Source organism: Oreochromis niloticus, linkage group LG2 (genome assembly GCF_001858045.2).
Source record: "Oreochromis niloticus isolate F11D_XX linkage group LG2, O_niloticus_UMD_NMBU, whole genome shotgun sequence".
NCBI classification, from domain to species: domain Eukaryota; kingdom Metazoa; phylum Chordata; class Actinopteri; order Cichliformes; family Cichlidae; genus Oreochromis; species Oreochromis niloticus.
This window is the reverse complement of record NC_031966.2, coordinates 20081235-20106123: the sequence shown is the minus strand read 5'-3', so window position 1 is coordinate 20106123 and position 24889 is coordinate 20081235. Positions and strand designations below refer to the sequence as shown.

At 41.0% G+C, this 24889-nt stretch overlaps 1 protein-coding gene and 1 long non-coding RNA gene across 4 annotated transcripts; both read left to right on the top strand.

Moving 5' to 3' along the window:
* Positions 1-4211: 4211 nt before the first annotated feature.
* Positions 4212-24602, top strand: lnx2b (ligand of numb-protein X 2b). Of its 3 annotated transcripts, none has more exons than XM_005467474.4 (10): positions 4212-4541; positions 9746-10339; positions 12573-12757; positions 16494-16693; positions 19321-19743; positions 20246-20374; positions 21274-21448; positions 22243-22483; positions 22591-22749; positions 22847-24602. In XM_005467474.4, the coding sequence occupies exons 2-10, from the start codon at positions 9930-9932 to the stop codon at positions 22980-22982; spliced, it is 2058 nt and encodes a 685-aa protein (XP_005467531.1). In that variant the 5' UTR covers positions 4212-4541; positions 9746-9929; the 3' UTR covers positions 22983-24602. The 3 variants fall into 3 exon arrangements, with proteins under 3 accessions (XP_005467531.1, XP_013126832.1, XP_013126834.1); XM_013271378.3 differs by having other exon boundaries at positions 4213-4541; positions 12573-12766; XM_013271380.3 differs by lacking the exon at positions 4212-4541 and adding an exon at positions 8772-8886 and having other exon boundaries at positions 12573-12766.
* On the top strand, positions 10346-12481 carry LOC112848121 (uncharacterized). Its single transcript, XR_003222062.1, has 2 exons — positions 10346-11974; positions 12095-12481. It is a non-coding gene; the product is annotated as an uncharacterized LOC112848121 (long non-coding RNA).
* Positions 24603-24889: the final 287 nt, after the last annotated feature.

Sequence of the window (24889 nt, the reverse complement as noted above, 5' to 3'; positions counted from 1 at the left end):
TAAAAAACACATCACAGTGACCTTTTACCTCATTACAGTGAATGTGGTGGGTTTTTTAAATGTATTTTATGTAATCCCACATGCGCCAGTGTGTAAAACCTGAAAAGAACACTAGACTAATACACTTTTTACTGCAGCTGAAGTCATGTTTGGTCACAACTACAGCACCCAGCTGTTTCAAAGAAGTGTCATTTTGAAAGCAAAGAAAACAAACTGAATATTTGTGAGCTGTGCTTGAAGGCATGCCCCGTATGTCTTTTTTTTTTTTTTTTTACTGTGATCTATCAGGAGAGGTATGACTCTTTATGAAATAAACTGGACAAAATTTCTCCTCATCAAGCCAAAAGACTCTGGTATCAGCAACCTGTTACATCCACACTCCAATTAAAAGAATTAAGATGTAAGGAGCCTTCATTATCAGCTCTCTCTGAAGGACATCAAAGGCTGAGGTGGAGTGAGAGTGCAGCTGCCCTGATGGTGTGAGTTTCTCCTCTCTCACTCCAGAAGAACTTGTTTGTGTTGAGGATGTTTACTGATCCCGGGGAAGACAAACAGCCTGTTTCTTGTTTGTAGGCACCACAAGTCAAACACAGAGCTGTGGGCCCTTTCTGCGTGTGGGAGAGCGAGACTTTGGGATACGTTTTATTGTTTGGCCATTGTTTGTCTTTTATCTGTCTTTGCAACTTACTTCCAACCTTCTCATCATGGGGAAAAAATTAAAAAAAAGAAAGACAAAGAAAGACATGCATTTTGGCAATGACAGAAACCAGATCTGTACAAAGGATAAGTGGCTCTGGATATTGAAATGAGATTTTCTGATAGATATCTTGTTTCATGTTTAATCAATCAATATCAAAACCACAGATAAACTGTTACCAATATGTGTATATGCGTGTAGCCTTATTAGTAGGTTTATATGTATCTGCATTTAGTACTTTTTTTTTTTAAGAAATTGAGTTATAGTACCTAATCTAAACACATGGTGTCACTCTTTCTCATCTATTTCATCAACACATAGAGGCCCTCAAAGTTTTTGTGACCCATTTCACATGTATCACATACCAACGTGCTTGCTGTAAATAATGTTTCTGGCATGATTTGTTTAAGTTTGACACCAAAAACTGTTGTCATGAAATACAAGCACTTCGTGTGATTTGTTTGGAGTACTTTAAAGTGACTTTTAGTTAAATATTTGCTCTTTTTTCTGTTGTTTTGAAAATGTTGGGTAAGCAATCACAGCATTTTACATTATGCAAACATCTTTCCACAAAATCAAATGAAAGGTGCTCCATTGTGCTTTTACAACTGATTTATTTATATTCTAATTTTAATAATAACGTCAGCAAAGAAACCCTAAAAATCATGAAAGACGTGCGGCCCGACTTCCCTGCTCTCTTATGAAATATAGACCAAGTGACATCTGTATTGCCTCGTGGAGAGTTTCATTCTGTGAGTTTGTATCAGCAAATGTCACTTTGAATTGAAGCTTCCTACCACAGCTATAAATCCTGGGGTGAACAGGCTTTCACAGAGAGGTTTTATGGCACTGAGACTTCCCTTCCTTTCTGTAGGGGGTATCGTGCTTTACACTGTCCATGTGTCACAGCCCTTTTAACTGGTACAGTGCCAAAACTGCTAGTATTTTTCTACAGTTTTGCAAAGGTGTTTGGAAAGTAATTTATTAAGGGAAATGCCAGCATTCGCTAGTTCTGAGTTACTGTGCTGGGAATTTTTTTTTTTTTTAACTTCCTGGCATTTGTATATTTGTCAGTTAATTAGAAAAACACATAACATGCATCGGCTATCATAATCACAACGGCCACTGTGGATAATCATATCCACTATAGCCTAGTGATTATGTACAAAGTACATTTTGTCTAAAATTTTCATGCTGACTTTGATGCAAATCTGAAGTCAAGACATGCAAAAAAAACCCAAAGGGAAATGTTTTATTGGTGATTCAAATATTCGGCCTTTTCAGATACAGAGCAGGAACCCTTTAGAGAGCTCTGCAAGTGTGCTGCAAGCTCACTAGTTTGGGATTCAAATAGCAAGTATCACACTTCACATTTCACCACCCAGAACACAGTTTTTAAGTTAATTAACTGGGATGGTAGAAATGCACATTTAGACAGTGACAGTTTGAAATATAAATTAAAGGCCTGTACATGAGCAAACGTTCTTAGTTACCTTACACCACATCGCGCAGTTAATACAGGCTGTGTACCATGCATCTGCTGTATCCCAGTTTAAACTCTTATCCATGGCTACTCCTTCCTGAGCCTGGCAGAGGTCTCTTTTTGTTAAAACAGAGTTCTTCCTTCCCCCTGTGGCTGAGTGCTCATTCATAAAAACCCAAGTAGACATTTACTGCTACCAAAGGAAAACCAAGTAACTACTGAATTAAGTGCTACTAATCAATTAATCCATTGCACTTCTAGTAATGTCTTCTGGAGAGATCAGACCAAAGTGGACACATTTGGTAAAAAACAAACACCTCATACCAACTGTCAAGCACGGTGGTGGAGGGTTGATGATTTAAGTTCGTTTCGCAGCCACAGGACCTGTGCACCTCTGTATATCAAAGTATTCTAAAGTCTAATGTGAGGACATCTGTCCGACAACTAAAGCTTGGCCAAAACTGTGTCATGAAATAAGATAATAATTCCAAGCAAAGCAGCAAATCTACAATAAAATGGTAAAATAGTATTTGGTGTATGGATTGGTTTCTTATATAGCACTTTTCTACTCTAACTGAGAACTTAAAGTGCTTGAATGGGTTAAAAAGAAAGGCTCTTGCAATGCCCCAGCCAAAGTCCAGACCTCTACCTGAAATAACTTCAAGTTATTCATACTAAAGGTGGCTCTACAAGCTACTGAATTGTGGGGTCCACACACTGCTACAATGGTGGATGTTCAAGATAAAAGTTCCAAATAATGCTCATAAGTATATGTACAGTTAGTCGCTGTATAAATAAATATTTACACCATGGACAATAGTTACAAAAACAGAGTACTGTACAGTTATTAAGATTAGGTATAGTTTATAGTATATATATATATATATACATATGGACTGAGAAAAATAATGGGCAAGTTATAACAGTAGTAGTTGTTCGGTTGATTAGTGCAAATTACAGCGCTGATGTAAACATCCATGTTTGTTGGGAGCAGTTTTGATTGTACAGTCTGACAGCTGCAGGGAGGAAGGACCTGCAGAAACGCTCCTTCATGCATCTAGGATGCAGCAGTCTGTCACTGAAGGAGCTCTGCAGTTCAGCAACATTTACATGCATGGGGTGGGAGAATCTCAGAGATGTTATTTTGGCCAGAGTCCTTCTGTCTCCCACCACCTGCACTGGATCCAGGGTGCATCCTAGAACAGAGCTGGCCTTCCTGATGATTTTATCCAACCTCTTCCTCTCAGCACGAACTCCCTGGTTTTTCCGGCGTTCATCAGCAGGTAGCTCTGCTGGCACCAGTCCAAAAAGTCCAGAGTCCACTCTCTGTACTCTGAGTCGTCCTCACCTGTGATGAGGCCGACTATGGCAGAGTCGTCAGAGAACTTCTGTAGGTGGCAGCGTGGGGAGTTGATGGAGAAGTCTACAGTGTAGAGGGTGAAGAGGAACGGTGCCAGCAAAGTTTCCTGTGGGGCCCCCGTACTGCAGACCAGCATATCAGAGACACAGCCCTGTGTCCTCACATACTGTGGACATCCTGTGAGGTAGTCCAGTATCCACTGGGACATGTGGTGGTCCACTCCTGATAGCTCCAGCTTGTCCCTCAGAAGTCGTGGCTGGATGGTGTTGAAAGCACTGGGTTTTTATTTCCAGCACACCAGTTTATATGTAAACAGACTGGCTGTTGGTGTTTTTTTGTTTTTGTTTTAGCATCCATGACCTCACACATCTAAAACTGAATGTTGCACTGTACAAAACTCACAATATCTGAGATGGATGCACTTTGAAAAAGTAAAAAGTTTAATTACTTGCATACTTTGTGTATTATCATTAAAAAAATAAATAAAATTAAAAAAGGTATGAATAGGAGTCTATTTTTTTAAAATACTGGGAGTATTTTTTCCATTTTGTCAAAGATGGATGTTTAATTACACCAGAGTCAGATATCAAAGAAAAATATAATGCTTTGGGGTGAGTTACTGCTTTGAAAGAGTGTTTTGTCTGCCAGGAAAGAGCGGGCTGTTATGTAAAACCTGCTGCCTTGGAAAGGGGGACGGTACTGTGTACACCTGCATGGACTTCCCTCCGGTGCTCAACCTCTTTTTGGTTCAGTGTGTTTGCTCGAAACTGGGAAAGACGCCCAGACGCCTGCAGGTTCAACTGCACCTGGGACAAGTCAACGGCTGCTATGTGGTAAAAAGAAAGAAAGAAAAGTAAAGTAGTTAATGAAAACCAGCTCGGGGGAGACACTGGCCAGACTTTGTGCCGTTTTCATTTCGCTGCTGTCCGACTTCACAAAGACCTCGCTGTTCTAGCTTGCGACACGTCTGCTGCTGCTTCCGGAAAACAACCTTCACACAGGTAAGACGAGTTTCGGCTTCAAATTCGGCAAATTCTCTTCGTTTCTGTCAACAAATATTATCGGTAGCCGTTGTAGTCTTTCTTTTACGGTTCATGTGAGCTCTCTGTTCGCGTTAACGAGTCTGAATTAGAGCGCACAATTCGCGCTTTCCGGGAAAAGTAAGTCGCTCAAGGTGTGTAGCAGTTAGCGCTTTCTCCGCGGGGCACACACGGTGTAGCTGAAGGTGAAGCAATGTCTTCCTGCTCTCACTTTACCTGCCTCATTAACCAGTGTTTTGACCGATACCTATGAAGAGCTGCTTTTATTGCCCCCTCTGTCATTTGGATCTGTCAAGGTGGTGTTGTGATTAGGAGCTCAGCAACAGCCGTTGGTTGTCAATGGAGGGACAGTGAGTTATTTATGGTGGCAGTGACAGCACGCACATCCAGGCAGCCAGCGTGGAAAATGATCGCAGATGCCCTTGTTGCTGTCACCGAGTGTCTGTTTTTTCATGTGCGAAGTGTCTAACTATGCAGAGAAAATGGTTATTTATTCAATCTGAAGGTGTTTGAAGTTTTTAGCCTGCTTTCCTTATTATTGCTATGAAATGTAAATTTCAGAGAGGAAATATTGTCCATAAAACAAAGATGAGCCACAATATTAAATCCACTGACCGGGTCTGTTAGTTATCATTTACTTAAATGTGATGTTCTGCTGGGAAACCTTGATTCATCCTGATGTTTTGAAAAATACCATGGACCTTAACTCTGTTTGATGTAAACCAACGGCAGCTGCCCCCCCTAGAAGTGCAACGCACCCTGCCACACAGCACTGCACACAGCATTTCTCGGGAAATTCCCAGTTTTTCACTAAAAAGCCTGTTAGCATTGACTAACCAACACTAAAAGGGTGTAATGTTTTGGGGTTTTCTTTTTCTTTTTTTTTTCTTTTTTACCTTTTTAGCCTCACACAGTTTCTTCACCATCTTCTCAGCTGTAGTGCATACTCTGCTACATGTGCTGCACACAGTGGGGAGAGTAACTAAATTATGTTTTGTAAGAAAATAAGTTTTTGTTTGCAAAAAAATCTACGTTCATGTTTACCCTGATACCGGTATATCCTTTAGTGGTCTCTAGCCCTCAATAGGATCAGTCATTGCTAGCTAAAACCACAGAAGAACTCCAGATGTTCCATATCATATTGTTTTTTGTTTTTTGTGGCATGCGATCAAAACATGTCTACTACCCAGTAAACTACCATACAGTATATGACTTATATTATCTCAACAAATTATAATAAATGCACTGTAAAGAAGCCATTCTGCTTAAGAACCTCTTTCACCACTTACAAGCTGCAAAAGTGGCACAAACATTAAAACTTCACTATGTGTGCGTGGATCTTTTTGTATATTGATTGCAACACTCTCTAAGGGTTAAAGACCTTGCCACAGGTGTTGGTTGATTACCACATAGCTCTGGTATTTAACACTGACTGTGTGTTTGCCAGATCTCGATGAAGGTTTGATAGAGTTGATATGCGTTGATTTATCTTTTCTTGCAGGGTTGCTTCTGGAGTAAACTCGTTATTTTTAGTTTACAAATGGACAAAATGCCTCAGTGGGCCTGGTTTTTGTTTGTGCTATTGGAATTAAATTTTTACTGTTATAGTGTAATTGTGTGCAGCGGTGTTGTTATTGTAATGGCTTGAAACTGCTTTTGTTCTTTGGTAGATTTCGGTTAAATAACTGTACGTCTTGAATCAAATACACAGGAATCTTATATTTGTGCCACTCCTGCTGTAAATCAATCCAGAGCAGATGATGCTTTTTTTTTTTTTTTTTAATGCTGAGCTATAAGAAATTTAAAAAAGAAAGAAACTGTTGACAAAGTAAGTATCCTCTGCTGAGGATTTTTCATGGGGATTTTGTTCACGAATTACAGCCCCAGTTTTCTCTCTGTAATAACATAATGAAATTACAGACATATGTGGTGTTTGCTTGGCTGCTGTACACTGGGAGGCTTGCATGCCTTGTGCAAACAAGCTTGACCTCTGTGCGTGATTTGTGGTTATGAGGCTGGCTCCGCACCACACTGTGCACGAGTCTGCTTTGAGAATGAAACAAGCTTGGTTTTTATGTATGTTTGAGACAAAGAGAAGGTAAACTGGGGAAGGCATTTTGGCAAATTATGGTTTTATTGTGTTGTTGGAAATGATTATTGATTTTGTCCACACACAGTAGATATGCAATGGAAATACTGGTGATTGTATTTGAAACAGAGGACTTTGCATCCTGTTGCTATAGCAGTTACATAAGATTTCTGAGAGACTGCTCAAAACACGTGGCGTTGAACTTTGATTATAAAGGAAATGTTAGATTCAATTTCAGTTCGAGACGCTCAAGAGAAGAAATAGTCCTTGCAATCAAAAAGTAAACTTTATTATGGATAATAAAGTTACTGAAAGCTAAGAGTTACAAACAAGGGAGTAAAACATACACACAGAGTAATCAGTCAGACTTCAACCATGGATGATAAGGCATTTCTCCCTAGTCTCCTGGCATCCTGCTTATCTCACGTTACCTTGACCACTGGAATGATTCATCATCTGGACTGAGGAAAAACAAGGCACTGTAGTTTTCTTAAGGAATTACAGGCTTCAGAACATATTCAAGTCGTAAGCAAAGATGTGGTTTAATCTCTGAGAAATGCTCGCCTGATGATTAAGAGTTATTCATGTCTGGGTAACTAATTCAATTAATTTTCCATTCCACGTGCGGTATTGTCATTTAATGCCAGACATTAATGGAAGGTAGAGGCAGACATGGCACACCTCCTGTCTCATGAACCTAAGAAATTACTGTCTAACATGGCCTCACCTGTGTTCACTGAGGGTGTGGCAGCACATGTGATTCACTCATATCAGCTATCAAGGCATGGGATTGGGCCCGGCTTTGAAGAAATGCCACCTCAGGTAATCCTCTAAAAGAGACCAGAGTACTCTCTAGGGCCACAGACACTTCCCTCGAAAGCTTACGCTGTCACATGATTACAAGGCATTTGATTTGGATAAGGAGTTCCCTGGTGCAGCCTTTCCTCTTTGGTTGACTCTTAACATATTTCACCATTTATTTCAAAACTGCTGGTTTCATAAGTGTGAGCTTTAATTTTCTTTTAAAGATGAAACTTTATCATTTCCACACCTCTAATACTGAAAACTTTAAAACTTAATAACACAATTTAAATGGATCAGCTATGAAATATTAATTTGCTATAGAGACAAAAAACCCTTTTTTGTGCAGGGTTTCAAAGTGGGTTTTTTCTGCTTTGACACTGGACATTTTAAAGAGATTAACACGCTTTGAAACCAAAGCAGTGCCTGCAGTTTGTAGCACTTTCTTACATTGGCTTCATTTTTCAGCCCTGGAGGTTGTCACTTGACCACATTATGCTGTAACTTTTTAAAAACTCTCCATTTCACGTGGAGATTCCCAAGAAAGACGAGTACTTTGATCGAGGTCATGCTTTTTTTTTGCTTTTTTTTAAAGGAACATCGTTTTTTAGGATGCTATATATCCTCCTATGAAGCCATGTTTAATGAGGGCGTGTTTGAATACAAAACCTTTCGGAAGCTCTCTAAGACTAGCTAGTGCATGTCACTGTAGCACAAATCAAATACACCTTTAATGTAAAGCCTAGCTGAATTGTTACCTCTCCATTAATTCAGATGGTGGATTTTACTTTACCGTCATCCACCGAGTGATGTGTTTTCAAAGTAAATGGAGCGTAGCCTGGTTTTTACTGTGTGTGTCTCTGTGCTACAGTATCCTTGACCCCGATTCGTAACAGGAATGGGTATCACCTGTACAAAGTGAAGAAAGAGAAGGGAGAAGGCCTGTGTACATGTATATAGAGAGATGTTTGCACATATTTATAACCAGGCTTTTGTGTTTGCAATCATTCATTCAGCTACTGAGAGTACTTTACCTGTGGTAGTGCAACATCAGCAGTCTGAGCCACCAACCCCCAAACCTACGCACGCACTCGCATACGCACACACACACAGAGGCACTGATGATGGAGGCAGAACAACCATTTCTCCTTTCCTCTCATGGTGCCTAGTTATATTCAATTCCCCTCTGCATTCCTCACACCGGTGCAACTGGAGCTCATACACATCCACACTGATGCACATACACACACGTAGTCTCTCTCTCTCTCACTCTCTCACACACACACAGTCATTATTCTGACGGTCTGCTGGTGGGGAGGCAGGGTTCTGGTTTCATTCAGGCTTCAGGCAACTGCTAGAGTCTCTCTTTTGCGTGCGGTGGCTACTGGGCGCTTGACAGCAAAGATATCATCTGGGGTGAGTCGCTTCAATAACACTGAAGATAAAGCAGTCTTTTTGTGTCTGAAATCAGCGCTGCGATCACAAAGACAGGGGACCTGAACATAGGGACTTTATTGTGGTGGCTCATTTTGTCATTTTCTTATGTGCAAGAGAACATTTCTCTTTAGTTGATTTGCGTCAGTAAGATAAAGTCATGTATCTTATGGTGGTATTTGATGGTCTTTGTGGATTCTGAAAGTAAATCAAGCTATTTTGCTAATCAAGTTAATAAAGCAGTTAATAAATAATCACTGATCATTTCCATCTGCAAACAAACTGTTTTGATGGATGATGTGTCCTCAGTGGTAGATTTCACAATATCCACCTCAGTATATTTGGTGTAATTTGTGATGTTTCTTCATTTATTCTTATTTGGAGAGGTTGTCTAAATGTTTCTTCAAAGAATGCGTCTCTAATCAGTGCTCTCCTTATGAGAGGGAATTAAAAGGAGATTACGACCTGCACAAAGGGATAGAGACCACTGCCGTTTGGGTGCAAGGGGTCATTAGTGAAGGGGATTGCGTTTCTGCCCAGTTCATTCAGAATTCTTACTCCCGTGCGTGCTTTGCCTTTGTTTCTTCCCATTAGCAGAAGGTTGAATTTAGTCCATTTTCTTCTGGCTCATTTCACAGAGTTCAGCGCTTTCAGTGAGAAGCACTGTGACTTTTAGCTGAGATGAGAATTCCTTTTGTCCCTCAGGAAACTTGCTGAGAGGAAGCAGCTGTAGCTTGCTGCCATATTGCTGCAGCTTTGTGGATTTGTCATTTCCTGTGGAGCTGCCCAGTTTAAGTAGGAATGGTCTGCTGTACACTTAACCGTGTTTCTCTCTCAACAGAGAATCAACATGAAGATGTGGAGATAACATTTTTGACTCTGGATAAACTGCTTCACTGCTGGAGCGGATTTGGCTGTGGAAATGCAAACGTAGACTTATGAAATATACTAAAAGAGTTTGTGAGGAGATAAGAGCGCGCTGATCCTTTCCAGACACAGAAAACTGGACTGAGCTCTCTCAGATAATGGCTGCAACAGAAACCAAAGTTACCGGCAGCGGCAGCAGCACTGTGGGCCTGTCGTGGGCACGCGTCTGTAAGGAGTGCGGCCAGCAGCACGACAGCCAGGACTCCCACTTGTACGAGTACCAGGATGAGGTGGACGATGAACTGATTTGCCACATTTGTCTGCAGCCTTTACTGAAGCCAATGGACACACCGTGTGGCCACACTTACTGCTTTCATTGTTTGAGCAACTTTTTGAAGGAGCAGGACTTCTGCCCTGTGGACCGCCAGCGGCTGCAGTTACATCAGTGCCGTCCCTCCAGCCTGCTGGTCAGAAACCTGCTGGACAAGTTGACGGTTATGTGCCCACACTGTGTGGACTGCCAGCAGATGATGCAGCGCTGTGAATTGCAGCCTCATCTGCACAACAGGTAAGACTCAGTGGGATGCTGACTGTGGATACTGTTTGACCTTCACAGTTCTAACACATGAAACTCTAAATCTTCTATTATGAGTATCTTATGACGACATTATACGCAGTGCAATAGTTTTACCTAGTTTTCCTTCATTTTGAACCATCTGCCTGCTTCAGACAAAGGTTGCAGTTTATGATGGTGTTTATTTAATGTGTCCTATGTTATATTCATGTTCATCTCTGATGCCTTCTTGTGTAAACTACCAGCGATCTAACTCATCGGTCATGTGGTTGTCACAAGAACTGTTTAACTTTTTCAGAAACATTTGCTTTCTTGCTTTTTAGGCAAGAGTTAAGACAAGTGTTGAATGGCTGTTTACTCAATCTGAAGCTACAGCTGGCTTTCGTTTAGTTTAGCCTAGCTTGAAGACATCTAGCCTGTCCACCTTGCAGAACTGCGGAAACTGTTTGTTAATCTGACAGTTGATGTGTAAAGTGGCCATATCACAGATTTACAGGGGGATTCATGTGACAGATTAAAGATTTATTGCAGGCTTGTTAATTAGTAAGCTGACTAAGTGCAGGAAGGCAGTTTCTTTCTTCTTCTTTTTTAAGCTTTGGACAGAGCCACTTAAATTTGTTCCCTTTTTCCAGTCTGTCGATTAAGCTGTTATTTATAGCCTCATATTTGGCTTACAGGCACGAGTATTTTAGTTTATCATTCTTGTCGAAACGACAACAAGAACAAAAACTTAGATAAACACAAGATCTGCAGGGTTTTGTGAGAAAATTCTGATTACTTTGCAGGAAAAAAGAAAAGAAAAACATAACGTCTATAGCTGTGTTTTTGTACGGTGGCCTTGAGAGGTCAAACGTGCTCAAGCTTAAGAAAACGCACAAACCACAGTGGAAGTTGAATAAAATACAACAGAAATAGAAAAGATGCAGCAAAAGCTATTTAAAAATAAAAAGTGACAAGCTAACAGTAAACGGCTAATAGCAAACACATATCTACAGTATTATATGAATCATGTGTTTAAACCGCATATCGCCTGCATCTTTTTCTCTCTTGCAACACAGATGAATCCTCAAACACCAAAAGTGTTTTGGTTTCTGTTACATTTGCACCTGGTCCGTCATGTTATTGTGTCACATAAACACTCCTGTTGTATTTTGTGAGATTTGATGTTTTTCTACTTCTTGTCATGTTTTTTTTTTTTTCTATATCCGCTGTGGGTTTCTTTTTTCTATTTTAGTCATGTTTCCATTTGTTGGTGTTTTCTTAACTCACAGTCCGTTTGACCTTTCAGGGCCACCATAGCTGTGTCCTCTTTGAAACTCTACCAGCTAATGCTGGTAGCATAGTTCGTTTGTGAACACACAGCTGTGTAGTTATTGAGTTCAATATGGGGCACAGGTCACTCTTCTTGTTTTCACATGGAGAGTGTGGTGCTTATCATCCAGTGGCCGCCATGACGCAGTCAGTTGTGGGAGGCAAATTAGCTTGCTGCAGCTTCTCTTTGCAAACAGTGAGGAGGCAAAGTTCAGGCATGAAGACCAGGCACCGGTTCCAGCACAGGCTTAATCAGATTCAGCCTGTCTCAACAGACACTCTGCAATGCAGAGAAATCTGCATAGTGCTTCTCCTCTGGTCTGTTTGCTCTCACAAAACACATTTAACATTGAATTTTGTTCCCTGAGTTCATTTTCAGCCGTTCCTGTACACGTACCTATAATATTTTTCATTATTTTCACTTGTATGTGAATACAGCTTCAAAGGTTGGATCTCCTATTAAATGTGGCCAAACATCAAATGAGGTAATCACATGTATAATTAATTCCTTTGAGCCAAAAACGTCAGACAGCTGTAATGCTCAGTTTTGTTTTTTTTACTGTCAGATGTGTATGAGGCCAATGGGAGGGGATTTCCTTGGTGTTGTAATCTCTACAGCTCTGGTCTTGAACACAGCTTCATCACCTAACTGCTCTTCAAACCTTGTTTTTGATGAGCAGCTAATTAGAGGAAAGTTGTTTTTTAAAGGGAAGGGATGGAAGGAAAAGCAGCTTGTTTCAGACAGTGGATGGACTGATGGGCTGCACAGCATAAGGGAAATGAGAATTGTTTGGAGAGATACTCTAGTAAAGCTGTAGCTCCAAATTGGAATAAAAGACTCTCTTTAAACTCCTTTTAACATCACTAATTCACCCACTTACTTGTTAATGTTCTTCATACTTCTGTCAATCCTCAGATGTCCTGTTTTTAGAAGACTCAGAGAGGAAGCAGAGAAGAGGAAGAGGCCCTCATGGAATGAATTAAAGGGACGTAAGGGTGACGGAGAAGGGTCTGGAGATGCGAAACACTCAGCAACACTGTCTCGAAATTCAACCCGGGATCAGCCCGAGCCTGGGCTCATTAATCCTGCCTATGAGGAAGGTGAGGAAGGTATGGAGTTATTTTATTATTTTAAAACCCGCCATTTCTCAGGGTGTGCGTTAGAACAGTACCAAATAATCTTTATAGAAGCTTCTAGGCTTAACAGGAGGATTTCCAGTTGGTGGGGTGATTGTCAGGGCGCACACGCGATTTGCTGCTTTTAGCCTTTAAGGGTTTGATTTTGTCTGTCTCAGGTGAATCATCAGCCTGGCTGTAGGAACATGTACCAGCTCACACACAGTTTAACCAGACAGTTGCATCATGGGTGGGAAATACCCTGAAAGCAACTTGCAAGCCGGTATCACCGACCAAAGTTCAGTAAAACACAGTTGCCAGGCAACTGGTACCAGGTGTCCACAGTGAAGTTTATATTTGTGCAACTATAATCTGTCATTAGATTTTTGAAAAAGCTTTGTTAAAATCTCATCAGACTCAGCAGACTCATAAATCTAGAATGATGTTAGATATGTTTAGTAATGCCGTCCCAGCATAAAGACTTCATCATGTTGATTCATCCAGGCTTCACCATCTTTGCCGCTAGTAAAATTCATAGTTTCCTAACTGAATGGGAGCAAATACATTGGTAGTATTGCTGAGGAGTAAGCATGTAAGTACTTGTATGGTCTGTGTGTATGCACAGGCCATTTCCATGGAAGAGCGAGGCTGTGCGGTGCGGCAGAGCTTGCGCTATCTCACTGTTATAATCACAAACTCAGGTCCACTCTGCGTCACTCTGTTTCCTTTTCATGATACTCTTCAGTGCATCCCGGAAACACAAATGACACAGATTTACTGGTTTATGCCATAGTGTGTCATTCCATAAATGCCATTCCATGTAAGTATCTATGGGAAAAGAGACATTTCTAAAATTTTGGTGAGGACGGTGTTTTTCTCACCAAAATGTCTTGCTGGGAGTTAAAGGAGACGATCATATCTGTCTCTGCATTCAGGAAAAAAGATGGGCACAGGATATGCTCAGCTTATCTGAACACAAACATAAGAAAAAATGCTCCTACAGCCTGCTCTTCACGCTTTGGGTTTTCTGTGAATTTTGCAGCAACAGGAAGATCATTCAAAGTTTGGATTCTATTTCTGCAGAGCTGTTTTAAAGTATAAGTCAACTAACAGTTGATTACAACATTGATCCCTTTATATGTATACAGGCTATAGTAATGTTTAACCTAAACAACTGACCAACACCATTATTAACACTTGTGGTACATTATATGGCGACCATATAAAGTACTCCCTCTGAGAATTTGCACACATCTGCAAATTCAGAAACTGAGGCAATGATTAATATCATTCTCACCAAAGTTGCCAGACATACACAGGAGGCATCTGGAGTACTGAGCAGGGCAATCACAATCTACTGACATGGAGGTGCACGTCAGGTCCAGGGTAGATTTAAGTATAAATCCCCTGTAACTTAGTTGTGCTTAATAGGGTGTTTACTGAGCTTGTGACATCGCTAGAAAAGAAGTGATGGGGTAAGAGGCATCTTGAAATGTGTAAACAAGCTATCAGTGTATCTGAGCTAACTTTATGCGAGGTGAAATAGAAAGTGAATATGTGTGCTTTAGAGTAAGAGCATGTGGAAAGCTACAGACACCATGGATGAGTAGACGTTATGCCCCGTGTCCACCTGAAGAATGCATGTGTCGTTGATGCATTGCGCTGTAGTGTTTTGTGAGACAACTGACTTTTACAAAGACTCGAACAGACCCTCGCATAGTCACAGGCAGAGATGGGCAGTAACGCGTTACTGTAATCTGATTACTTTTTTCAAGTAACGAGTAATGTAAGGGATTACTATTGCAAAAACGGTAACTAGATTACCGTTACTTTCCCGTAGGAACGCTGCATTACTGCGTTACTAAAACCGTGATTTTTTTGCGAGAATGTCTCATGACAGTGACGTAAGCGAGTGCGACGTTCGTGACAACAGCTGTTCACAGATCAACAATGGATAATATATGGAGTGCAGGAGAGAGTATGAGCGTGCAGCGTTTAAAGCGTGGAAGTACTGACCTTATTTTGAGTTTGATTCCATAAAAAGTGACAAAAACATTAGTGTCCGTTGTGCGTGGGAAGAAAACTTCTTTTTACAGCGAAAAAACCCCCTAAACTTCCAAGCAAGCAGCGAGTGCGCTACGACTGTAATGGGAAATTCATGGAGAAACTCGCGGATTCTTCCACTGACCGCTGCGGCACACCTGCACCAGGGTAAACCTCCGCCTACCCCACTCCTGCTTTACAGGTGAAAATAGAGCAACAGGACCGCTAGTCTTTGATTTTATTTATTTTCTGCTGTGTTTTACTTGCATCTATTTGAAAGAGTGAGTGTAAACACAAAAAAATATTTTATTTTATGTGCTGGAATGTGCAGAAAATAGGTTTAAATGTTAAACAAATTTCTTCCAGTCAGAGAATGTTGCATATAATTAAGTTTTTGCTTGATGCATAAAGTTAAAAGATTTAACGTTTTAAAAAGAGACGTTTCCATTTGATTACATTTTGTAAGATGGATTATGCAGAAAAAGTAGAATTGGGCTGAAAGATCTATCGCTTTATCACCTATTCAGGTTGTAAATTGTGTTTTTAAAAAGTAACTAAGTAATTAATTACTTTTGAAAATAAGTAATCAGTAAAGTAACGGGATTACTTTTTGGGGGAAGTAATCAGTAATTAGTAACTGATTACTTTTTTCAAGTAACTTGACCAACACTGGTCACAGGCCATTAATGTGTTGAAGGGTGTAGCCTGTTTTTGCTTCCAAATAGTTTCTGGAGTCACTTGTCACTGTTTAGATTGCATCTGTTATTTTCTTCTGTAGTTTCAATCAATGAAAATGTTTGCATGCTGGGTGTATGAAATAAATATGCACTAAGCTTCCAATTTCTGTGGTTTTAAAAGGTACGCTGCTGGCACTGCAAGTGCTAAATAGCTTATGTTCACTGAATAAAGAATTTATTTATTTTCTAAGAAAAGGTTTTTATTGAACAGTGTCAAATATTTGCATGTTGAGTGTGAAGGCATTATGTGTTTTAATATGAATCACTTTTCCTATTCACTGCCTTTCAGGCAGCCTTACGAGACTTGTTTAGCAGGTTTATATCACGAGGACAATGAAAATATTATTAAACGGTCAGCACAATTCATGCTCCTTTATAGCCTCTTTCCCTCCCCTCGTCCTCTGTCCTAATGGCAGTGTCCCATTTGATGATCCAAGCCTGGGTTTTATACACTGAGCAGGTTTTGTTTATGCTAACAATTTACTTGGATGTCGTGTTGAAACATCCTGCAGGGAATGAAAACAATTTAAAGTGCTGGTGTGAATCTTTTAGTGTTTTGATTTGACATTGAGTTCTGGTGTGTGAATAAATATATTATAGCTGTATTTTTACACCACTGAATTGAACCAGCTTTGCCTTTTCTGTTGTGTTTTTGGATCTATAGAAGTGTGACACTTCAGTAAAGTGAGGATTGAATTTGTTTAACTTGTGGGCGAGTTACCATATTTGGAAGATAAGAAGCATAACTAATCAGAGTCAAGATGGACTCCAAACAGTTCAAACTCGTATGATTATATCTGTTTGTTTCCTTCTTTCTGCTGGTGTTCCTGCATCGGGTATTTTACAAGGTTCATTCCAGTGAAAAAGAGGAGAAAACTGGGAGTAAACAGGATATACAGCCATGTTTATTATTGTTGCTTTTCTTTTTCCCTCTCCTACAGACAACAACTCTCTGCGGTCCAGTCTGGTGGCCGAGGCCACTGTGGTGGAGCTGATCAGAGATGAACCCGGAGAGGAGCTGGGCCTTCGGATCGTGGGGGGGAAAGACACACCGCTGGGAAACATAGTCATACAAGAAATTGTGCGGGACTCAATAGCAGCTAGGGATGGCAGGCTGGCACCAGGAGACCATATTTTAGAGGTGAGAGGAAACAAAAACGAGGGAAGAGCTGGGATTAAGTCGTATTCAGCTGTTATTCAGCGTTGGGATTTAGAAATCTCGTGTCGTGGCATAGCGTGACAGTTGAGGTCAAAAGGGTTTTGCACACAACACCTTATGACTACTTCTCATGGTATTGTAAACACAGTGCTCGTTGGAGGGGGTGGGAAAGTAGACATTCAAGATAAACAAGTTTTGTCTCCGTGGCAACAAGGCGTGGTTAATATTACCTGGCACAAGTGCGTCATGTCAGCTTGAGCAACTTTACCTTGTTGGTGTAACTGACTAACCCACTGGCTTTCACTTTAATAGTGTTCAAACATTAAGGAGGAACTGCGTTTGGTTTCCGCAGAGAATAATGGGAGTGCAGAATATCAATAACAAGAATAATCCACATCCGATTTCTGCCCTCACATTGCTCTGAAATAAATTTCCTGTGAAATACATTTTAGCTTTTCCTCTAAAGCTAAGCAATCCCAGACCTGGAAATGAAAACAAAAACCGTACCAGAGAGCTTTCAGGATGCGAAACAATCGCTTCCTTTGTTTGTGAACATAAAAAGATGATTGAAACAACAGATTTTTGTTGAGGCCTATTCTTAGATTTGTGAGGCAGACTTCAAACAGAAGAGACTCGGAACTAATGTTTACGTACCTGTGATAATCTTGATTATTTTATTAAGAGGACAACGAAACTAAAGTGTAATGTCCATCCTTCTCCTTTCGCTTCTCCAGTTCAGGGCTAACACTGAGAAACAGACAACCATTCACACTCACATTTATAGCTCCCGCCTAATTAGAATCCCAAGTTAAACTAACATGCATGGCTTTTGGACTGTGGGAGGAAGCTCGAATTTCCAGACAGACCCCAAGCAAGCACACGGATAAAGTTGCTGCTTGCCACCAGGCAAGGCAGGCAACTGCTTGGGGGCCCAGGCCAGTGGGGGGGCCCCTGAGGGCTGATAAACTTTAAACTACAGCAATAATACACAGTTTGTAGTGACAGTATGAGAAGCCTGAGCCTCCCTTAGGCGTCCCCACCTGACTGCAGTCACTCCCTTTTCAAGTGGCATGAATGATTGTGTTTAAACAAACCTAATGACAACAATTTAAATTGAGGGGAGGATTCCTGCTGCAAGTGAAAAAAGAAAAAAGTTAAACAGTAGAGCAGATAATGATTATTAAATGTAACACTGATTTCAAAAGTAATACTAATTTTGCTCTTTTTTTTTTCTTTTTTTCTTCTTTTTACAAATGGCAATTGTAAACACGATCCAGATGTTTTTCCTATCTGTGCATCCTTCAGTTCAGCCAAATAGCAACAAAACATAACAGGATTTGTGGAAAAAAACATGCTCTGCTTATTTTGGTATGAAATTGGACAACCAAGGGAAAAATAAGTCTGGTTTTAATGTTTTCAGTGGCATGGAGGAAGCCACAGAATGGCTTTGTGGCTTCTGTTTAGTCAATATTTCTGGATACAGTTCAAAAACTGCATCATTTATCAGATACCCTAACCTGCCATCAGCCATGAGACCTGCACCACATTCAGATGAAATGCCACCGCTCATTTTTTCAGCTGATGAGAGACGAGCGCGTGATGGTGTTTTGTCTCCAGATGCACAACATTCTAGTGATGAGGACTTTGAAGTTTACTCGCAGTTATTTACTCTGAGTTAAATGACTTAATATGAGATTCGGATCTTCCAAAGGAAGCAACTGAGTGGCTTGGGTCTAGACTGAGTGAGGAAAAACTTCCTGACTACAGGAAAAAAAATGTCTTTTTTACTGGAGATGATTTATTTGAATTTTAGGAGCGGGACCGCACCTCATGCCATTGCCCTTCTGCTTCTCTGTCTATATATGGCATCCTGCATGGCTCCCCCCTCTCTTTTCAATTAATTTACCTCACAATAGTATATAGTGATCTGCCGCCAGTTTACTCCATCTCCAGGATATGATGAGAAGAATCATCTTCCTTCATTGAAATGGATATTCACTTTCATGTTGAGGGTGTTTTGGGTGTGTTGGGTTGTGAGTACGATGCAGATGAGTGCAGGCTGTTCATTGACAGTTCAAAATCCAACCTAAAATGTATTGTACTGCATCCATGCCAGTTGGTCTTTCTGTCCAGCCGTAAGAAACTTGTGAAAATAACCAAATTGTGTTAAAGAAGCTGAAACACAATGAGCACAAATGGGCCACCTGTGAAAAGAAAACTGTACAGAATTGGTACTTTTGAGCTCAGAGTCATTGAATTAGGTCGCGTCAACTCTTTTCTGGAAAACAGAAATCGTATTTTTAATGCAGGGCGTTGTATTGTGGGGCAACACGGTGGTTAGTACTATTGCCTAACAGCAAGAGGAATCCAAAATCTGGCCGTGGAGTTTGCATGTTCATCTTCTTGCTGTGGCAACCATGCTAAATAGCATAAAAGCCTGATATGACAAAGCTTTATTTCCAAGCACATCAAATTACACCACCGTCAAGAAAGGTTGATCTCTTTTATGCTTGACAAATAACTGTACACAGTGAAGGCAGGTAATGTTTGCGCTCAGCTGCTTTATCAGTGACGGTGTTGTTTCTCCTCTTTGTGGTGTCGTGTTCCAGGTGAATGACATCAGCTTGGCTTCAGTTCCCCACACTCGGGCCATCGCAGTGCTGCAGCTGCCCTCCCTCCTCAGGCTCACCGTCATGCAGGAGAAAGGTTTCAAATTAAGGGATCAACGCTCAGACCAAAACCAACCCACTTCCACCGGCTCCCCGCGCTCTCTCAGTCCCCATAGCAACGCTACCTCCAGTACCAACCCTGGTACAGTCCTGCAGGTGACGCTAGTGAAGAGTCAGCGCACAGAGCCGCTTGGCATCAAACTCATCCGCAAATCAGATGAGAGCGGGGTTTTTATCTTGGACCTGCTGGCTGGTGGTTTGGCAGCCAAGGATGGAAAACTGAGGAACAATGACAAAGTTTTGGCCATCAATGGACATGACCTGAGGCATGGGACACCTGAAAGTGCAGCCCAGATTATACAGGTAGATTACAGACTGCACCCTTATTTCTTAAATAAACAAAGTTAAGATGCTGTTTAAAGTAAGTAAAAAGGACTTGCACATCACAAAAGTTATTCATGTCACTTGAAAAAGTGACATCAACATTATTATTGAGCAATGTAAAGTGCCTTGAGGCAAATGTTGTTGTGATTTGGTGCTATAATGCTACAATGTGTACAGAAGCCAACACCTTCAGATGTTGTCAGATTAAAAGACAGGAAAGAAGCATCTGTTAGTATGTTTATTATGGACTCTGTCCCCAGCAAGTCTCTACAAGTCATAATACATCTAAAATTTCTACAGACCAAAGGCACCCAGGAGGGCCATCAATCACAGCATGGAAAATGTATCCTAGGTGATAGTTAGTGGACCAGACATGCAAAACCCTCAATATAAACACCACCTGGCAGAGGAATTCATAATAGGAGCTTTGTATGAAATTTGTTTTTGTAAAATCATTTGCTTTTATTCTTTGTGCCAACAGGCCAGTGAGATGCGTGTGAACTTTGTGGTGATGAGATCTGCGGAGGCTCAAGAGGAAGGAGGAAGCAGCAGAACATCCAGGAGGACCCCTGAGCCGCAGTACTTTAGGCGCCGGTCCACCTACATGAAGGTAACGCACAAACCGTTTCCTCCCAAGTCGATCCTCAAACTGGAAGTAATTGGCCCTTGTTTGTTTTTTTTAGTTATATATTTTATATCCATGTTTCCAGGTGGTTTCCAGCTGTTGTCTTTTAACACCGCAGCATTGGTCGCAGTGTCTTGCAAACTTTGCATGTTTATGTTTACACAGCGTAATTGTGACGTTCACTCCTGTGTCGCTCACACTCAGTTGTACCATACACTGTGAGTGGAAAGAACAGCAACCCCCCGTTTGAGGGGTGAGAGCAGACACCTGCAATGGTGAGCAGAGATAAAAGCCCTTCTCTGGGGCCTCCCTCTGGCCTGATCAAAAGGCCCCGGGTGCTGCTCGCTCTGCCGCTACGAGGCCACTGTCTTGTTGTTTTTTGGCCGTTTCTTTGCGAGGCAGAGGATCAAAGCTGGTAACAGTTAGCTTTCGCCTGCAGAGTCGAGCCTTTTCGTCTTGCTGGGGGGAAGGGGGGGGTTCCCTGCTGTGGAGAGGAAGAACCCCCCCACCTTCCCCAAGCTTCCCTTCTGATGCTTTACAGACTCCAGAGAGCCACAAGGAGACTGGTTGAAGTTGTCATTTTCCACACATCTTTTCCAGTACGAGAGCGTAGTGCTGAAGTTCACACGTTCCCTCTGCCCTTACCTCTCAGCTCCATCTCAGATGTTTCACATTTGTTTCTACAAGTGGTTTTGTAAGGGGGATCCATTAAGTCAGTGATCCTGGAGAGAATGTGATTAGCTGGCATGTTAGGCCAAACGAAAAAAGGTTAACTCCTGTGGAGAAAACGTGAGGTAGAGGACATAAATTTAAAAATCCATACAATGAAGATGGTCAATATGTTTCTTATTGCTTGGTATTAATGTGTCTCATTGTTTCCATAGGATCCTCCAGGTGGATTTTCTAGTCAGGAGAAGACTGTGAGTCTGAAAAAGGAGCCTCGGCTTTCCCTCGGCATCACGATCGCCGGAGGGAGGGATTGTCGCAGCCGTCTACCGGTTTACATCACAAGTGTGCAGCCTGTAGGCTGTTTGCACCGAGATGGCACCATCAAAAGAGGTACAAACCACAGGAATAAAAAGAGTGTTTTTGTCTTTGTAACGGGGGCATTTGGTTTAACTCATTTTGGTGTTCCATAAAATAATAAATAAAAAAAATAAATAAATATATATATATATATGTCCTAAAGTGCAGAGTAAGACTTGTTTACGGTTGAAAGAGCACTACAAGAGTCAATTATGTTTGATTAATAAACGTAAACTCTGGGTCATCTGTACAGGCTACACAGCAACTTTAAGGATAAAAAACTATTTTTAAACACATCATAAACAGGCATGCATGATTACAGTCATGTGGGATCTTTTTTGGCCGTCCCTGGACCTCCAAGACCATCCATGCCATCAACACTGTACAGAATAAATTGAACGTCTTTTCTGTCCACTGATTAATAATTTAGTAAGCCAGTTTTTGTAGAGATAGTTGGACATAAATTCAATCAATTAAGCCTTTAATGAAAACAAAATTACAAAGTATTTTAATAAATAAGTGTAAAGATTTTGGGAATGACAGCTCTGTTTGAAAATCCACTACAAAAGTACAGGAAAGGGGCAATTTTCCTTTTTTTCCTGCCTCTTTTCCAGGATACATGCTGCTCAAGGACCATTAAAACTGAGAGGATGTGTCCTAAAATAGAGACTTGACTCTGACTTCTTTAAGAGTTGCTCTTTAAATATTATATCCATCCCACATTTTGTCTGTGGCTGAACTGACATCTTGAAAAAGTCACTTTAAACACAGAGATAATTTTAACTGAACTGGCGCTGTCCTTGTTAACATCATCTGTATTTCTTCAGGTGATGTTCTGCTGAGCATCAACGGTGTCGATTTGACTCAGCTGACCTACAATGAGGCCGTTTCTGTGCTGAAGGCTCAGACAGCTCAGTCCCAGGTGGTGCTTCGTGTCATTCAGACTCTGTCTGAGGAGCCAGAGGAGGACACCGAGGCTAACAATGACGACCTCGACATTGCTGAAGACTCACGAGATGACACCCTCAACTGGACCCCGCTGTGGACTCGCTGGCTGGGATTACCAAGGTAAAGCCAACACAATATAATCATTTACATCAAAGCCCTAGTGCTGTTTGAGCTGTTATCGCTTTTATGTGAAAGAGCTGACTCTGACTCGTGACTTGTTTCTTCAGTCACATGCACTGGTGCCGAGACATCGTCCTGCAGAAGACCAACAACGAGAGCTGGGGCTTCAGCATCGTAGGGGGTTATGAGGAGAGCCACGGGCAGCAGCCGTTCTTCATCAAAACCATCGTGCCTGGAACACCGGCTCACTTTGATGGACGCCTCAAGTAAGTTAACCACATTTTGACTCCCATGTTACATCATCCGCTCCTGCATCTTTTCGGCACTGACCCCGTTAACAAAAATGTCCCGTGGCTTTCTCAGGTGTGGTGATGAGATAGTGGCGGTGAACGGAGCTACAACTGTGGGAATGAACAACTCCTCTCTCATCCCAATGCTCAAACTACAGAAGAATAAAGTCACGCTGACTGTGGTGTCCTGGCCGGGAAGTCTAGTATAGCAAAGCTCACGTGCTCATTCTGTGATCTCCTTTCTTTCTTTACTGGGAATCTCACTGTCCCTTCCACGCGTAAACCGTTTGAGATTTTTGAGGTCATGTAATACAGAAGATGCGTGTTCTTCAAAACCATCCCATGTACAATAGATGATTTTCCATAGATGGACTGTTTTTTGCGATATTTTCGTTTAATAATGATGACAATCCGTGAATTATGTGCTAAAGACAAACTGGAAGGATTCGTTTTTTTGGAGCGTCTTTCTGATCCCATTTTAAAGTTGTATGTATATTTTTAGCGTATCTGCCTAATCTTTTATTTGGTAGTGATTACATCTTAGACTGTGTATAAAAATGTAGCTTTAGGGTCTGCAAAGTGAAGCTAATGCAGAAGTGCCTTCTTTCTAATGACCAGCAGGGGACGACTTTGTTGGTTGCAAAAAGACATCCCGTTGTACAGAAGTCTATGGGAAGATGCCCCCTTTTCTATAACCTCAATAAACATTTTCCGTATGACTTTATGATCTCCGTTGCTAGTTTTATGCCTTAATGAATATAGCATGATGTTCATCTTGTAAGTTATCTTCTTATTTGGAGTCAAAAAGGACGATAAAGCAGGGAACGCTTTAGAGTAGACCTGCCTTGTGACTGACAAGTGACTGAATGTGGAGCGTCCTGTGGATTTTCAGTCGGATCCTCACCTCGCTCGTCACATCCAGTTATAAAAACCCAATATGGTGACCGCTATCCCCCTCAGCTCGAGTCTACACAATGGGACTACGACACAACGGCTGCATCTATCCCTTGTATACAGCCTATGGATGGTATTAGATGTTAAGTGATAATGAACATATGTACATAGTTGAATTGCGTTATTGTTAACAATATGCTGACACCAAATATTTCAGGAAGGTGAATTCAATTGACATTTTAGAGCAAAATTAGCATCTACATGGAGAATCTCAGCAGTGAGACTTTTTTTTTTCTTGGACAAAACTAATTTTAAAGGGTTTTAAAATGTCAGAAATATTTGAAGTCTACATCATGACAGTAAAGATCACGATTCTTTACTTAACAAATATGTGTAGACAGTTTAGTCAGCATTGCGTTGGTAGGGGTTGGATCAGGTTTATTTCCTGTAAGCTCTTAACAGGAAACTTTGACTTGTGTTGTGAAACTCTTAAGCTGGTTTAAAAGAAGCTAATAGATTATGTGATGAATGTTGAGTTTTAATCGAAACTTTTTAATCTGTATTCACTGAATATGTGTATTGTATATCATCTCTCTGTTTCTTTCCAAATGATAAAGTTGCTCATAATGAACGAGTTTAATAAGCAGGTGCCTTGTAGATATCGAAGGACAAACCAAAATCTATACTTGCCTTAAATTTTTTGCTCCACCAAAAATGTGTTTTCCTCATTATTTGTTCTTCTCATTATTTACTGTTTGTGGAAATTCAAAGCCTTGCTCTGATATATGTGTCGACACATTCCCAGTGGCCTTTGTTGTATCTTTATAGATGCGATACCTGTTGGAAAAACTATGGATGGCTGTAAAATTTAAAGCAGGTAATGTGTGTATTAGCCTGTCCACCGTTTCATTATGTTCAATAAAATCATGAAATCATTCCGTCTTTCTGTTGTGAAGGTTCTGTACACTTTGGGCTTTTGGGGAGGAATGTTAAGTGTAGTAAAGGCACAGCTTTACAAGCCACCCTTTATTTATACTTGATGATGGATGGGTAGTTTAGAGGGGATTTTAAATACACCAGTATTCACAGAAGAAGGGTACAAATGTTAGAAATAATTTATTGCAGTTAGTCATGTTCGAAATCCTTGGCTGGACAGTTTATTAGCCTGTTCACTCTGACCCCTAGTGGACACGAGGACTGAAGTGGCCAAGGTTTCCAGATT